The 15,839-nt window shown below is 35.4% G+C and overlaps 3 protein-coding genes across 5 annotated transcripts; all 3 read right to left on the bottom strand.

Annotated features, from left to right (window-relative positions):
• Nucleotides 1–330: 330 nt before the first annotated feature.
• Nucleotides 331–3,567, bottom strand: LOC105963773 (FkbM family methyltransferase). Of its 2 annotated transcripts, none has more exons than XM_012988227.2 (3): nucleotides 2,432–3,567; nucleotides 1,052–1,516; nucleotides 331–796 (listed from the first exon to the last, which is right to left on the bottom strand). In XM_012988227.2, exons 1-2 carry the CDS (start codon nucleotides 3,047–3,049, stop codon nucleotides 1,154–1,156), a joined length of 981 nt encoding a protein of 326 aa, XP_012843681.2. In that variant the 5' UTR covers nucleotides 3,050–3,567; the 3' UTR covers nucleotides 331–796; nucleotides 1,052–1,153. The 2 variants fall into 2 exon arrangements, with proteins under 2 accessions (XP_012843681.2, XP_088670528.1); XM_088814402.1 differs by having other exon boundaries at nucleotides 716–959; nucleotides 2,432–3,394.
• A 278-nt stretch (nucleotides 3,568–3,845) lies between these two features.
• On the bottom strand, nucleotides 3,846–9,379 carry RH8 (RNAhelicase-like 8). The gene is made up of 10 exons (XM_012988225.2): nucleotides 8,678–9,379; nucleotides 7,659–7,719; nucleotides 6,539–6,773; nucleotides 5,874–6,112; nucleotides 5,504–5,755; nucleotides 5,206–5,386; nucleotides 4,934–5,022; nucleotides 4,770–4,843; nucleotides 4,544–4,668; nucleotides 3,846–4,218 (listed from the first exon to the last, which is right to left on the bottom strand). Exons 1-9 carry the CDS (start codon nucleotides 8,974–8,976, stop codon nucleotides 4,590–4,592), a joined length of 1,509 nt encoding a protein of 502 aa, XP_012843679.2. The 5' UTR covers nucleotides 8,977–9,379; the 3' UTR covers nucleotides 3,846–4,218; nucleotides 4,544–4,589.
• A 2,004-nt stretch (nucleotides 9,380–11,383) lies between these two features.
• LOC105970745 (acetyl-coenzyme A carboxylase carboxyl transferase subunit alpha, chloroplastic) lies at nucleotides 11,384–15,839 on the bottom strand. Of its 2 annotated transcripts, none has more exons than XM_088814315.1 (11): nucleotides 15,432–15,839; nucleotides 14,314–14,702; nucleotides 14,136–14,210; nucleotides 13,930–14,037; nucleotides 13,665–13,825; nucleotides 13,425–13,539; nucleotides 13,184–13,338; nucleotides 13,036–13,087; nucleotides 12,868–12,936; nucleotides 12,682–12,759; nucleotides 11,384–12,557 (listed from the first exon to the last, which is right to left on the bottom strand). In XM_088814315.1, the coding sequence occupies exons 2-11, from the start codon at nucleotides 14,653–14,655 to the stop codon at nucleotides 11,544–11,546; spliced, it is 2,169 nt and encodes a 722-aa protein (XP_088670441.1). In that variant the 5' UTR covers nucleotides 14,656–14,702; nucleotides 15,432–15,839; the 3' UTR covers nucleotides 11,384–11,543. The 2 variants fall into 2 exon arrangements, with proteins under 2 accessions (XP_088670441.1, XP_088670443.1); XM_088814317.1 differs by having other exon boundaries at nucleotides 14,314–14,705; nucleotides 15,432–15,680.

Raw genomic sequence — 15,839 nt, 5'->3', positions numbered from 1 at the left:
AGTTATAATTATCCAATCATAGGAGTTTTTCCGTAATTTAACATGAACACAGGGGTGGACGTGATTTGCCATATGAATACAAGTAATACATTAAATTACGTAACAAAATCAGATATAAATTGAATGAAATAGTACATGATCTGTAAAGTAGGGTATATTCCATGCCATAAAACAAATGAAAATCATTCATTCATTCACAAAAATATGCTTTCATAATTAATGCGTGATGAGTGAACAAATACAAACATCAATATTGATGTGTAATTTGTATGTATGCATGCATATCTGCTTCAGAACTGTTGAAAATGTGATAGAAGAAGAGCATGAATCTATTCAAAAAATGATATAATTTTTATTTTCAAAAAATAGGTCGTATCGAAAGATATTTTAAACTTCATAGAATCATATCACGACTAAGCCGAAGAGCAAAATGCAAAAACTCATCTCACCTTATTTGCGAATTCGGTAGAAAAACATGCTAATAATCCTGAACGAAACAAACAAATTCACACCGACCAACTTCTTGAACATACCGATGGACCTATAGTTCTAACTTAATTTTAAAGGAAAATAACAAAGATCCACGGCTCAAAGGGCTCAAAGATGTGTGTGCTCAGCAAATAAACAGATTACATGCCAACGTAATTTGAAATCTTTTTATATGCCAGCCTGGGAAATTCTTGCAATGTGTCTCACGAGGCCAATTCTCAAGTTTGGTTTTTCATCGAACAAATAACAAGATATCTAATAATCCCCGACAAAGTCATGTCAACTTCTCCAACAGTCTACCGTTTCTCTGCCATGGAAAAGAAGACTTGCTATTAAAACGGAAGGAACAATCATTTGATCTATGTAAAAAGGGAATATTCACATTTCTACAGTTATCCAGTTTCTATCACTATGGAGATTTCCCAATTAACAGACGTTCGAAAAACCTAACAAGTCTTGCAGCAAGAAATCTGACGAATTCATCAAATAGCGGAAATACGAATAAAATAATAGAAAACCCATAAATATATTAAAAAAGAAATGCATAGATGTTATTACTTACCAGTGTTACCACCACGAACCATGAATTCAATAGCATCCACCATAGACCAATGGCCGTATATACCTCGGAAAATTCGTTAGGGAGAATTTTGTTAGTCAAGTTTCAATCTGTTTTAGTGCAATGGGCATCAGTTCCATGTTGTTCGCATTGGCCGTAACCCATTCTCCGAAGAAACTCTCGTATCTCTTTGGCACTGCTATTGCTCGCTTGTAACAAACGCTCGTCTTCTTCGTATATCAAATACGGCGCTTCGCTCTTTTTCCTAGACAGCAGTTTTTCTGCGCCTTTCAGGACGTGATACTCCCAGCCCTGTACGTCTATTTTAAGTAGAAGCACCGCCTCGGATTCTCCTATTACATCATCCAAAGGAATCGTCTTAACTTGAATCGCAATCTCTTCGTTCGACTTGAAAGCCAACTTCGCCCCACTGGCCGAGACCGCACTGTTGTCAAGCCGACCGACCAACTAAAGTTTTCACATGCAAAACAATCGATTGTCATTATTTTTAAGATGGAAATAGGGCGATAGTAAAAAGAGACGTAAATCAACACCTAAGTCTATCTATGATCATCGATAAATTGTAAATAGCATTATCAAATAGACATAACTAATGAATCTTAGGAGTAAAAAATCTAGTCGAAAATGCCGGAAAAAACATATTAGTCGAACCAATCAAATATGCTCGTTAGATAACTACAAATTACATATTTAAGTCGGAAATAGGGCAATAGTAAAAAAGAGACGTGAATCGACACCTAATTCTGTGATCATCGATAATTTGTAAATAACATTATCAATAGACATAACTTATGAATATTACCAGTAAAGAATCGAGTCGAAAATGCTGGAAACCATATTAGTCGAACCAATCATATATGCTCGTTAGATAACTAGAAATTACATATTTAAGTCGGAAATAGGGGAATAGTAAAAAGAGAAGTAAATCGACACCTAAGTCTATGATCATCGATAAATTATATATAACATAACTAATGAATCTTAGCAGTAAAGAATCTAGTCAAAGATGCTGGAAAACCATAGTAGTCGAACTAATCAAATATGCTCATTAGATAACTACAAATTACATATTTAAGTCGGAAATAGGGCAATAGTAAAAAGAGACATAAATCGACACCTAAGTCTATGATCATCGATAAATTGTAAATAACATAACTAATGAATCTTAGCAGTAAAGGATCGAGTCGAAAATGCTGGAAAACCATATTAGTCGAACCAATCAAATACGCTCGTTAGATACCTACAAAATTACATACACAGGAATGCCTAATTAATTTTCATACAACACAACAACAATGAAAACATAAACATTAAAACACACACACACACACACACACACACACACACACAGAGACAAAATACCTTGTGGAAAGTGATGTTGCCGGCGCGATCGGAAGCGGCAGCTTCGAAAACCTCGACCAGCTCGGCAGCTTTATTGAAATGAATCCCATCGCAGATCCTCTGCAAATTCTCGAAAACCGGCTCGAAGGCCAAAACCTTGAACCCCATCACAGCAGCAGCAAAGCTCGCCATTCCGACATTAGCACCAACATCGACGAATATTCCATTTCGATTCTCCGATCTCATCTTCCCCAACAAATCCTGCACGGTGGCGGAAATATCGGGCCTTCTGAACGGCTTCCCCTTCAGCGTCCGTACAATGTTCTTGTGCGGCTTCTCCGGTAGATTACCGAAGTCGGAGAGCGAATACACGAAGGGGAATTTGAGGCCTTCGACGGTGTTGGCGAAGATAGGGTACGCCTGCGGCGCATTGTAGCAATCGAATGGGTGGATTGGTCTGTTGGCGGCGGTGGTGGTTGATGTTAGCGAAGGGTTGTTGTTGAATTGGGGATTTTTGGGGGTTTGGGTAGAGAGGTAGAGGAAGGTGAGTAGCAGAAGGGAGGTGAAGACGAAGAGGAGGAGGCTTCTAGGGCTTAATATCTTCGTCGGCGGCGGGTTTCTTTTCCAGACGTTTGCCATTGGAATTGGCCGGAGTTTGGCGGATCCGGGTCGTGGGTTACCGGATCCGGGTCGTGGTGGCCGGATCTAAGGAGTGAAGGAAAACGGAAAAGAAAAGGTGGGAGAGAGGAGTGAAAGTGGGGGATGCACTTCTCTCTATGTAAATGATGAGAGTGAAGAAGAAAAATAGGAAAAATAGAAAATAATAAAGGGAAGAAAGTGAGAGGGAAATATGAAATAAGGATCATGAGATCGATCTGCGGGTGGAAATTGCAACGGAATTTCCGAATTCCATTGTATAGAAAATTTTCGATTTTGGGACAATATTTTTTTCACCGAATTCTGCAATTCCTGATTGGCGAAGTCAATTCAGATCCGAAAATTTTCGATTTTCATTGGAAAAAAAAAAGAGGATGACTCCTTTGGAAAGAGAAATTTGTATTTTGAGACAAGCATTGCTTACATTTGCCTCATGCACTTGCAAAATGATGTGTCATAGTCTTGTCATTCCAAAATCAAAAATTTTCGAATTAGATTCACCGAAAATTTTGTTCCGATTTCCACCCCTTGTTATAGACTTACAATTCAAAAGATCATGAATAACTAACTTTATATATATTCTGTTGATACAATTAAACCTCGATCAAGTAATAATTTTGTTTGAATAATAATTTCTCCCGGCCCCGACTCGTAGTAACATATTAACTGTGAGTTCGATAATTTAATATTTCGTTACATTAACAAAATTTTGCTAGTCCCGACTATGGTTTAGACAAGCAAAATGCAAATACTTATCTCACCTTATTTGCGAATTTGGTAGACAAACAAACGTCGTAATAATAAAATCCCGAACGAAACAAAATAAAATTCACACTTCCAAGACCAACTTCTTGAAAAGGTACAAAATCTCACTTTGCTCAAATAGAAAACTTTTTTTGCATCAAACCGATCGACTTATATAGATCTAACTTAATTAAACAGAAAATAACACGGCTCAAAGGTGTGACGGGCAGCCGCTTAGCTAATGAACAACACCTTAAATGTCGATATAAATTTCAAATCCTTCATATGCCACTATCCGAGAAATTCTTGCATCACATGCCTCGTGTAGTAAATTCAAGTACCTTTTTTTTCACCGACCAATATCCCCGACAACCAATCATGTCACTTTCCAACAGTCAACCATTTCTCTGTCACAGAAAAACAAGTCATGTGATTAAAATCGAAGGAGCAATCATTCGGTAGTACGTAAATTGAATACAGTTTTGCCTTGACTGCTTTTCGAAATGACATAATCGACTAGATGAAACAAAATTGAACGGGGAATATTTATCAAACGACACTTTTAACACTGCATTAAATCATCAAGTAATTACGTAATCCAACATACGACACAGGATATAAATTAAGGGCTTTGCAGCAAATAATCGATACATAGACAAACTAAGAGAAAACCCGTAAATATATTTAAAAGAATATATCATTAAAAAAAATATCATAAATTTCATTACTCACCAGTGTCGCCACCTCCAACCATAAACCCAATGGCAGCGACCGTAGATCATTGGCAGTAAATAGCTTGATCTATCTGCGGAGGGATTTGCTTGATTTCTGTCCCTAATTCTTGTTCAATCCTATACCTGAAATACGACGTAACACGGAGGTAAATAACATCTCTAAAAACAAGACCCGATTAACTACATTATTTAATACAACAAAACCTAAAAAATGATGCACGTACAAATTGAAGCGGTCCTCGTAAGTGATCAAATTCACGGCTAAGCCAAGATGTCCAAATCTCCCGGATCGACCGACCTGCGTATTAGCAGGAAGAGTTACAAGAAAATCAGAGGAAACATCACCAGTAAATTGACATATACATATATATGTATATAAGGACCGTACCCTGTGTAAATATGTTTCTGCATTCTTGGGGAAGTCAAAATTGATTACAACGTTTACAGATTGAATATCTATACCCCTTGTAAATAAGTCTGCATTATAGCACAAGAAACAACATAACAAGAAGAATTAATTTCCGAGATGATATGAGATTAGAAAAAGTTGTGAATGTCTACGACGGTTTTCTTTTTTTTTTTTTTTCCTTATTACAATTTTTTTTTGGGCAAATGAAAAATCCAAAAATTCAGCAATGATTAGAAGAGAAAAGAATATACCAGTGCACACAAGATTCCTGCAGGCACCGTTGCGGAAGTCGTGAAACACTCTGTTACGATGATCTTGGAGCATTTTAGCATGAATATAGAAGCAAGAATAGCCAAGCTCTGTGATTTTCTTTGCAAGAAGTTCAACTCGATTCACGGAATTGCAGAAAATAATTGATTGGTTAATTTGAAGCTGTAGTGAAAAGAGAAAATATATACATATCAAGTTTTTTTTAAAACATCCAAGATGGTAAAAAAAAACATATTCTACGAAACAGCCTAAAAAGTGTTGATCGGGATTTATACGAACCTTCGAAAAGAGCGTGTTTAGGCAATGAACTTTTTGTCTTTCTTCAACAAAAGCGTAAAACTGGGTTATACCCTTGAGGGTAAGTTCGTCCATAAGGTTGATGACATAGGGCTTTCGCAGGTATCGATCTTTGAAATCTTTTACAGTAACAGGGAACGTGGCAGAGAACATAAGTATCTGACGGTTTGCAGATAAAAAACGAATTAATTGCTCGATCGAAGGTTGAAACTCTGGCGACAAAAGTTTATCAGCCTGAAAAAATATTTAGCCAAACAAGGTCAAGAATAATAATCCGCTGTGTAATATTTCAACAACATGTTTCGTAAGTTGAAACGAAGCAAAACAATATAATAAAACCAGAAATTCATACCTCGTCCATCACAAGCATATTGCACTCGTTTAAGATGCAAATTCCCTTTCTAGCAAGATCCAGAATTCTGCCAGGTGTCCCGACGAGTAAATGAACGGGTTGATGGAGACGCATTATGTCATCCCTTAAGCTAGTTCCACCGGTAGTAACCATGACTTGAATTTGTAAGTGCTTAGCAAGTTCTTTACAAACTTGCGATGTTTGAAGAGCCAACTCTCTTGTCGGGACAAGAATAACAGCTGCAAAGAAGCAAACATGTACGAGAACTCAATAAGCATTGAATATTGCGCAAATAACCGTAGCTACAAAACACGCGAGCAATACGACTGAATTTGTGCATAAAAAAAGCAAGCTTGCAATAGATAGATATTGTCATAAATAAATACAAACCTCTAAAAATTAATACAGTTAGGACTAACAAAAATTCAATCAATTTAGCGGAATATTAAATTATTGAATTAACAATTTAGTACGTTGTCACCGAGTCAGGACCGAGAGAAATTATTTATTAAATTATTGAGTATTAATTTATCGAGAGTCTACTGCATATGCATATCAATGAGCTACTTGCCAAAGAGTCATTGGTTTCGTACATCTCTAATGTTATGTTTGCCATGCCTCGGATTCTAAACTTAAATGAACAGTCAGATGGTTAGAAATTTCACCTTGAATAACGTTTTTGTCTTGATCAATTTTCTCTAAGGCGGGGATGCAAAAGGCAGCAGTTTTCCCAGTTCCATTTTTTGCTCTAGCCAAAATATCGCTTCCGGTAAGAGCGATTGGAATGCTTTCTTCTTGGATTGGAGACGGCCTCTCAAAGCCCTTCTCGTATATTCCCATCAGAAGCTCGCGCTTCAAAAAGTAGTCTTCGAACTCATTTCCTTTGGTCGCTGTAACATCCTGAAAGACAGAGAGATACACTAGTTTGTACAAATTGCTACTTACTGAATTTTTTTTATCACACTACAAACACCCCAAGAATATAAAGTTGGGGAGTGCAGGCCCGTTAATACTTTACAGTCAATAAATTTACCGGTGAGAATCTTCAACCGAAAATTCAGATACGTTGAATAGAAAACTGGAGTCAATCAGTTGATGGTATTGGTTAAATAAGGAAGACAGTAGCTCGAGTTATATCTATAATCTAACAGTTCTGTCGTAATTCACAAACTACAAATAATTAGCTGCAGCATTTTGCTGGTAACACGAGTTTTCAAATTTCTAACTTGTCGAGCATTGAGAACATAGAAACCACAACAATTCAAGAATTTACGAGTGCACAGGGGTAAAAAAAAAGGGAAGGAAAAAAGGATTAAAGAATCAATTTAGAAGTAGAATGTGTATGACATCACAATGTCACATCCCATCATTTTTTAGGCTAACACTTAACCATTTTTCTTTCTTTGGAGCCAAAAGATTTAGTACGATCCAAGAAGTCATGACTTAGTCCAAGAAAATTGCCCGAGAAAACCTATCTGTACAGAAGGAAACTTGTAGAAACTTTTGGAGGATGATATAAACTTACTAGCAGCTACTAGATACTTACTAGAAGTTTCTCCTTTTAGATATTGTGTAGGAATTTTTTTGAGTATAACAACTTCCAACCGTAGGATCAAGTTCATAACCACATTCCCATTGAGGTCTAAAGTTCAATAAATAGGAGTATGAACTTCATTGATATACCATCAAATAATAATCAAGTTCATTCTTACACAAACATATTACAACAAAACACAATGAATATTGACATAACATTTTTGAAAATGGAGTCATGGAATAGATTACCTCAGTTCTGTATCGGGTGTCTACCGGTGGCAAATTCAATCTTCCTTTCCAATCTTGCGAACTAATTGAAAAGAAAAGCCAATATAAATAGTTTGAATCACAAATGTGTAAATAAATAATAATTAGATCAGCACAAGTCTGAACCATAAAAATTAGTTATACGAGTCTCAACCAGTTGTATAAAATAAATTGTGCCTCAACTTTTAAAATTTTCAATTTATACACTATTTCTAAGCACAACACCCCTTAGAGTGGAGAGAGTGTTTTCATCTTCAAGTGTTTGCCGGGAGGAAGTGTTTTCATCTTCAATCGTGTTCGCCGGGAGGAAGTGTTTTCATCTTCAATCGTGTTTGGCGTCACATCCTCCGTTGCAAACATGCACATTCTCCGTTGCAAACACGCACATCCTCCGTTGCAAACATTGACAACCTCTGCATGTGACAATCTGCCCTCATGTTATTGAAGACGTTATACTCATCTGCCCTCTTGTTATTGAAGATTTCAATGTTTTAATACCCTCTTGTTATTGAAGATTTCAATGTTTTGTTATTAAAGATACTTATTTTAATATTCTCAATTTTATATTATTTCAACGTGTATTCGAACATAAACAAACCCAAGGCAAACTTATAGAACTAAAGCACTCGAGCGTCAAACACGGAAGATCTAAATAAGAGAATGAAACCGAAAAAAAATAAAAACATTTGAGACCAACCACATCCTTTAGGAAAAGCAAAATTGCAGCTAAATAGTCTCTACAATCTCTTCTCAACTCTCACTCCCAGAACTCCTCATTCAATCGTCTTTAAAATCTAAAGTTTCCCATATACCTAGTCTACAATTTCCTTCTTTCGAAAGTTCTGATACGCGTATAATCGAGGTACTGAGACCAATTTGCAGAATTACTCAAAAAAAATTGAATCCCATTTTATTAAATCTAAATATAAATATAGACAAAGAACAAACAAATCAAATCAAATGGTACTAATAAAGTGAGCAATAGTAGTTAGTATATTGACCTAGAATCGACGGCTTCTGATTGTACAGTCTTTTCGACCTCATCGACGGCGGAATCAACCGGCGGAAGCTGATTTCTTCGCAGCCATTGTTGCGGTTGAGGGTTTTGTAATAATTCCTGATTCTGATTGTTCCGCGCCGGACTTCTCTGTACGTATTGTTGATTTGCGTATCTTGGTTGAAAATTAGGGTTTGGTCCGGCGTGCGGGTTCATTCCGCCGCCGCCTCCACCTCCGCCTCCGCCGCCGCCGCCTCGGCCAGCGCCCATCCCCGGCGGCGGGTATCTCGCTCTCGAATTCATCCTCGAATTGTTACTGTTTGATAAAAAATTAACCCAGACAGCAACAAACCGCGCAACTATTTACGTGTATATGTACCTATTTACCAATTGTTTTTTTACAGAAAACTGAAGCTACTGATTGATTTCTTCTACAGAAATTTCCTAAACGATATAAAAAGCAAAATTGTGAAGAAAAATTGTGAATTGTGAAGAAAGGGAAAAGTGAAACGTTTAGAACAGAGTGATGGCAAGTCTTACGAAGGTCCGACTATCTTTAGGGCGTCAGATAGAGAATTTATCAATTTTGCTAAATGGGGCTTCCAATTATTAATCAAAAGCCCTTTTATTTCTCCGTAAATTACAACTACCTCCTTGAGGTAACTCTATTTACGAAAAAACCCATCACTTTTGAGAAATTACATCCACCCCTTGCACTTGCAGTGTGTAAGTTTCTTAAATAAATTACAAACTAGTAATACACCCGTGTAGGGCTGGGCAAAAATTACCAAATACCGATTACCACGGTATACCTACCAACAATTACCGAATAAATACCGAACTATCGGTTACCACTACATTTGGTACGGTATCGGTACCGTACCATTATCTTACGGTACGGTAGCGGTATTGTATCTTCAATACCATGGTAATACCGTACCGTACCGTAACTTTGTATTTTAAAAATTAGTTAATATATTTTACCCTTTATATTGTAAATATAAAAAATATAGTCAACAAATATTATAAAATAAAAATAAAAAACAAGAATAAAGATATGATACATCCTATATATATTATATATACATAATTCTATTTTTTTATTATTTTCATATATTTATGCAAACTCAATATTTAATTTGGTTCTCGTTAAAGTTGTTTATTTCACGTATTTCTTTAGTTTCAAAGTCCAACTAATCTCTTATTGGTGGAATATTTTTTGCCATAATTTTCTTCTCCCTTTCTTTCCCCCCTAATTTCTCACCCTTTTGTTTCATTTGCATTATTACAACATATTTTTTTTAATTATCTTACTTAAACCATGAAACTTTTTGCTCATTAATTTCTACAATTTTTCTATACATATCTTAGTAATCATTAGTTAATTGAAGCAACATACGCTATTACGGTCGTATAATGTATATTCATGTAAATTGTTTGATTACCATATTCATTTGCTTAATTTGTTGTATTTATGCATTTAATTAGTATTCATCTTAATTATTGTATCATCCGAGTTCATCAACAAAATGACGTACGGTAGATTACCACGTACCGATCATACCGTACTGAAACTAACGGTATACCGAATAACGGTATACCGCAATTGTTGGTACGGTAACGGTATAGAATTTTTCAATACCGAAAGATACGGTAGGTACACGGTATTGAACAAAATGTTCGGTAACCGTACCGAAACCACCCCTACACTCGTGCGTTGCACGGTGAATATAGTAAAGAATGTTGTGTTATATTATGGCACATAATCGAATAGAGTGGGAAAAAACAATTCTTAGAATTTTAGGAAAATCCATGGAGTTTTATTGAAAAAAAAAAAAACTATCGAGTGAATTTTGTTAATGATCATTAAAATAATAGTTAAAAAGTCAATGAGGGGTTTTTTCTTCAATAGACCTTATTTCAGGGGTTGGTTATAGTTTACTCTTTATATTTACTAAATTAAATTTCCAACATACACTTAAAAAATAAACTTCAACTTTCTAAATATCTCAAACTTATGGTCATTTTGCAATTTGTGAAAAGTCAAAAAGATGTTTGAAAAACGAATTTTCAAAAAAAAAAAATCCTCAATTATTTTATCAATTGCAAATTGATAGTTGAAAATAATATATATATATATTTTTTTTTTGAAAAAGAAAATAATATATATTTTGAATATATTTGTATAGAAATGTATAAATAAAATCTTATATATGTTTATGTAGCATATTTATAAGTATAGCCCTATACTTTTAATATTTACAACTTTCCCCCAAGTTCCCGTGTCCCCAATTTTTGTACATGTCGTTTCCCCGTCCGTTTCCTCGTTTCATCGTATCGTTGTTTCTATGTCCGTGCTACATCGAAAAATATTAATTGAGCTGGAAATTAATATTAGCATACTAAATTAATGGTTTATTCAAAGATTTTTTTTAATAATATTTAACTGAATTCCCTAAAAAAACCAGGGAGTTGAAAAAGAATTTTAGCCTATTAAATCTATTGTTTATTTAAACAATATTTGAATAGTATTTAAGTATTGAATTGGATTTAAATATTTCAAAACCATTATAATAAATTTGTTTGGATGAATCAATTTTACAATAAATTTAAATTCTCTCTCTCTAAATTAATGTATAGCTTCTTTTTTTTCTTCTATATTTTTTTATGGTTAATATGATGGATTTGAAATATAATTAATTCGGAATCATTTGAAAAATAAATACATTAATATAATATTGAAACAGAATTTTCAAAAAAAAAACAGAACATTCAAAAACCAGACAACAAATACACGAACCAAACCTCAACATGAATACAACACAAGTGTTGTTACACACAGTTATACGTATACGTACACATCGTATATTTCACCATCTGCCGTTATCGACAGGAACATTTCCTTCTTCCAAAACTTCCTCGCTCCGTTTCGCCCGTAAACTCTCGAGCCTCTCTTTAAGCGGACTGTCCTTAAGCGCGTCGGAAATCACTTCCTTAACTTCAGCTTCCAGCTTTTTAACTTTCTCAGAAGTCGAATCTCTCATAGCTTCTTCTTTCAACTCTTCGATTTTCCAACCGAGTCCCTTTTCTTCAATAACCTTCTCGATTTCCTCCTTAATCTCTTTATTCACCTTCGCGATTTCGTCTCTAAATTCATTATCCACGTTAGTTAATTTCTCCCGTTTTTTCGTACCCAAAAGCTGCAAGTTAGCTGCTTTCAGAACTTCCTCCAGCTTTTCCTTAGCAACTTCAACTTCTAGAACAAGCTTTTCGTCAATTTCATTCCCTTCGGACAATTTCTCTCTAGCCGTATTTAGAAACTCCATTTTAGCTTTTACGTCCGAAGAAAGCTTCTGATTAAGTTCACTCTTCACCTTCTCACTTTTCTCTTTCATCTCGATAAGCGTGCTCACTATTTCCAGCTTTTGAAGCTTCTGCTTTAATCCGAGATAAGCACCTGGTCTCGACAGCTTTTTCTTGAACTCGTGTAACAACTTATCAGCTTTTTCCTTCAGACCTCCGTTCAAGGCTTGATCGGGATTGGCTGATTTAGCGAGCTCTAAGTTGAGAGATTCGATTTGTTCGATTAAGCCCATTGAAATAAATGCTTTGGTCATTTCTTGCTCGAGATCATCTTCGAGCTTCTCGAGCTTTTGGCTGGTGAGTGGGTCCCACGGCACCTTTGCCTCGAGTATCGTTTTCTTGAGATCTTCGATTTCGGATTCTAAGTCGGCAAACTTTGGTGCGTTTAGCTCGGACGGTTTCATGTTGCGTTTTCTTTCGGGCGCCACCTCAGCACCTTCTTTGACCCCGGTTAATCCCATTGACCGGAATTTGAGCCTTCTGTGTTCGAGTAGCTCTTCTGTACTCATCCTTGCTAATTCCTAAATCAAGCGAAAACTCGGCGAAAATAGATTTAATGTTTACTAATATACAGAATTTATGTGATCAATATACGCAACTATAAATTCCGATTATTTAAGGTAAACTTCGTAATTTCGAATTTACCTCCATTTGCGTAATAATGGCATCTTTAATCCTGAGAGAACTCCATAGAGGGTCAGCATGTGCACCTCCAAGTGGTTCCTGAAAAACGAAAAAACGAAAATAAATAAATAAATTATAATTGCTATTGGCTCGATTTTTTTACAATGCAACTAACATCAGTATATATAATAGGATCAGTTTTCTTACAGGAATAATGCCATCTGCTATCTTCAGCTTGTAATGCTCTTGAGCCGTAATCCTCAGTTTCTCGGCAGCCTAATTAATCAATGGCATTTATATAAACTTTGTTAAATATTTTTTCGTTTCGAGAAATATATATATTGCCGTTTATATCGTCACAAGTCGTATGTATACCTTCGGAGCCGCCTGCGATGACTTCCACAATATAGCAGCACAAGCTTCTGGACTGAGAGAGAGAGAGAGAGAGAGAATAATTTACCATTCTTAAGTTCATAGCTCTACTAAATTAATAAATAAAATATACTAGTAAGAAAAATTTCACCTTGCGACGTAGAAAGCAGCATTTTCGAGCATCAACAGTTTGTTGGCACAAGCGATTGCAAGAGCGCCACCCGAGCCACCTTCACCGGTTACTATTGTGATAATCGGAACTTTTAGACCAAACATTGTCCTCAAATTGTACGCTATTGCTTCACCCTGCAATGATTAATTCTTAAACTGCGGTCAAATGTTGTCACAAAAATTTAAAAATCCTAGTTAAGCCCGTTTATCAATTAATTCACCTGTCCCAATTCCTCGGATTTCAGATCAGCAAATGCGCCAGGTGTGTCCACAAACGTAACGATTGGAAATCCGTGATGGTCCGCATATTTCATCATTCTCAAAGCCTTTCTATAGCTGCAAATAAACCAAAAACAAATGGAAAATATATCGATTATACGAAAATTCAATTCAATAAAATTTACCACGAGCTCGAAAAAAAAAATAATAAATAATAATAACTTTTCGAGAAAGTTAGTTACCCATGCGGAGTTGGCATTCCAAAATTGCGCATGATATTTTCTTTCGTGTTCCTTCCTTTTTGATGGCCTATGAACATGTAGCTTCGACCCTCGATACTCCCTATACCCGTTACAATTGCTGGATCATCATAACCCGCTCGATCTCCGTGCAGTTCTACCCACTTACAAAAAAAAAAAAAAATTTAAAAATTTAAAACTAAAATAAAATAAAAATAATCACTATAATACCTAAAAGCCCATAATTTTAGAAAATTCTAAGATGTACCTTGTCAGTGATGTTTAATATATGATCAAGCACAGTAGGCCTGTTTGGATGTCGAGCGATGTTTAACCGTTGGATTGGAGTCAAATGTTTGTATAAATCCTTAAGAGCCTGAAATTGTTTTTTTTTTAATAATCAAGTTATTCGATTTAATGTGTAGTGTTAGTGTACATACGTCCACGTTCGATAATTTTTTTATCGAATTTCACCTGTTGATACTTGAGCTCCAAAGCATTAATTTGATCAGTGAAATCCAATCCAGTATCATCAGCCATATTCTGAACCTGCACACATAATAATAAAATAAATAAATAATATAAAAATTTACGGATTAAGACAGAGTAGTTTAAGGTTAATTTTCTAGGTAAGTAATAAATAAACAAGTACCTCGACGATTTTCTTCTCCAAATCAACGAGCGGCTTCTCGAAAGCGAGTGTGACAGGTTTAGGTTTGTCTTCGAGTGGCTTAAAGTAGGAGAGATAATTTAACGGTGCCTTGTTATTCGGATCAATATCATCCGGCCATGGATAATCGTGCTTCTTCCCCTTTTTAACTCCCGCGGAAACGCGGAAACTTCTTCTAGAAGCTTCCGTATCCTTGAACTGGATAGTGGTTAGATTCCGCGATAGCTTTCTGTGAGAATCACTGCCCAAAAACTCGTTTGCGAAATTCGAATCGTCTCCCTTTCCTCTCCCACAGTTTCCGGATACTAAAGATAGAGTAGTCATTTTTTATTAACCTTTAATAATTACCATTCAAATGATATAGTTCACATCTTCTGCAGATAACAAAAGAAATATTTAGTATTGTTAGTTCGGAGAACAAAGCAAACGACTTCCGTATAGCCCGTTTTTCTAAAAGGAACAACTATTTGCTTAAACTGGTTCAGTCATTTAGACCCCAAAATTTCATTCACTGATAATGCAAGAAAGATATACACCAAACAGCTCTGATTTCTTGATTTTTTATTTATTTTTGGTCGGAATTTCGACAAAAGAAATATTTAGTACTATTGACTTTCGTATAGCCCAGATTCTCTAAAAGGGAACAAGCTATTAATGAAACTGATTTAGGCCCCATAATTTCATTCAATAATAATGCAAGAAAGATATACACTATACAATATACAGCTCTGAATTCTTGATTATTATTATTATTTTTTTTTGTCGGAATTTCGACAAAAAGTAAATAAATTTAGTACTATTGACTTTCATATAGCCCAGATTCTCTAAAAAGGGAACAAATATTAATTAAACTTATCTATCATTGAGCTCTGAACCAGATTGCTAGTTTAGAGTATTGTTTTCTTTTGTCTGAATTTTGACATCATAGTTCATGTTACACAAAACATAATTCAAGAAACTCAACAAAACTGCCAGCTCAGCAAATAGACACATATGTTTGAATTTTGAAATATTAACCTTATAAACATGGAGAAAGAAGAAAAACAAGAATCCAACAAACAAGTATAACAGAATTTGAAGGAAGTGTAAAGCACATTTACCTGAGTGAATCAAGAAATGCAAGATTTGGGTTCTTGTTTTTTTTTTTTTTCTCCCACCAAAATCCAAAGCAAAACTAGGGGTGGGGGGTGGAGGGTAGTTTCAGAACCAAGAAGCCAACGGTTAGGATGGGATGAACTGCAAAAAGGGCAGAAGAAAAATAAAAAAAATGTGTGTAAAATATATGTTGGTGATGATTGAGTGTTTGTTTCTGGATAAAGTTGAGGAGTTGTACCTTGTCTTTTTTATGAGATACAATTACATATAGATTTAATGAGATATATACCTCTTTCCTACTTGGCCATTATTTAGAGGCTTTTAGTTTCTTCTCCCACTAATTTGGAGAGGGAATTTAAAGATAAAACTTTTGTTTAGTGAGCTGACTGTGCTCAAGTGATGATGATGCAGCT

Source organism: Erythranthe guttata, chromosome 2, assembly GCF_056151865.1.
Source record: "Erythranthe guttata isolate IM_541 chromosome 2, IM_541, whole genome shotgun sequence".
NCBI lineage: Eukaryota > Viridiplantae > Streptophyta > Magnoliopsida > Lamiales > Phrymaceae > Erythranthe > Erythranthe guttata.
This window is presented reverse-complemented; position numbering and strand designations above follow the sequence as displayed.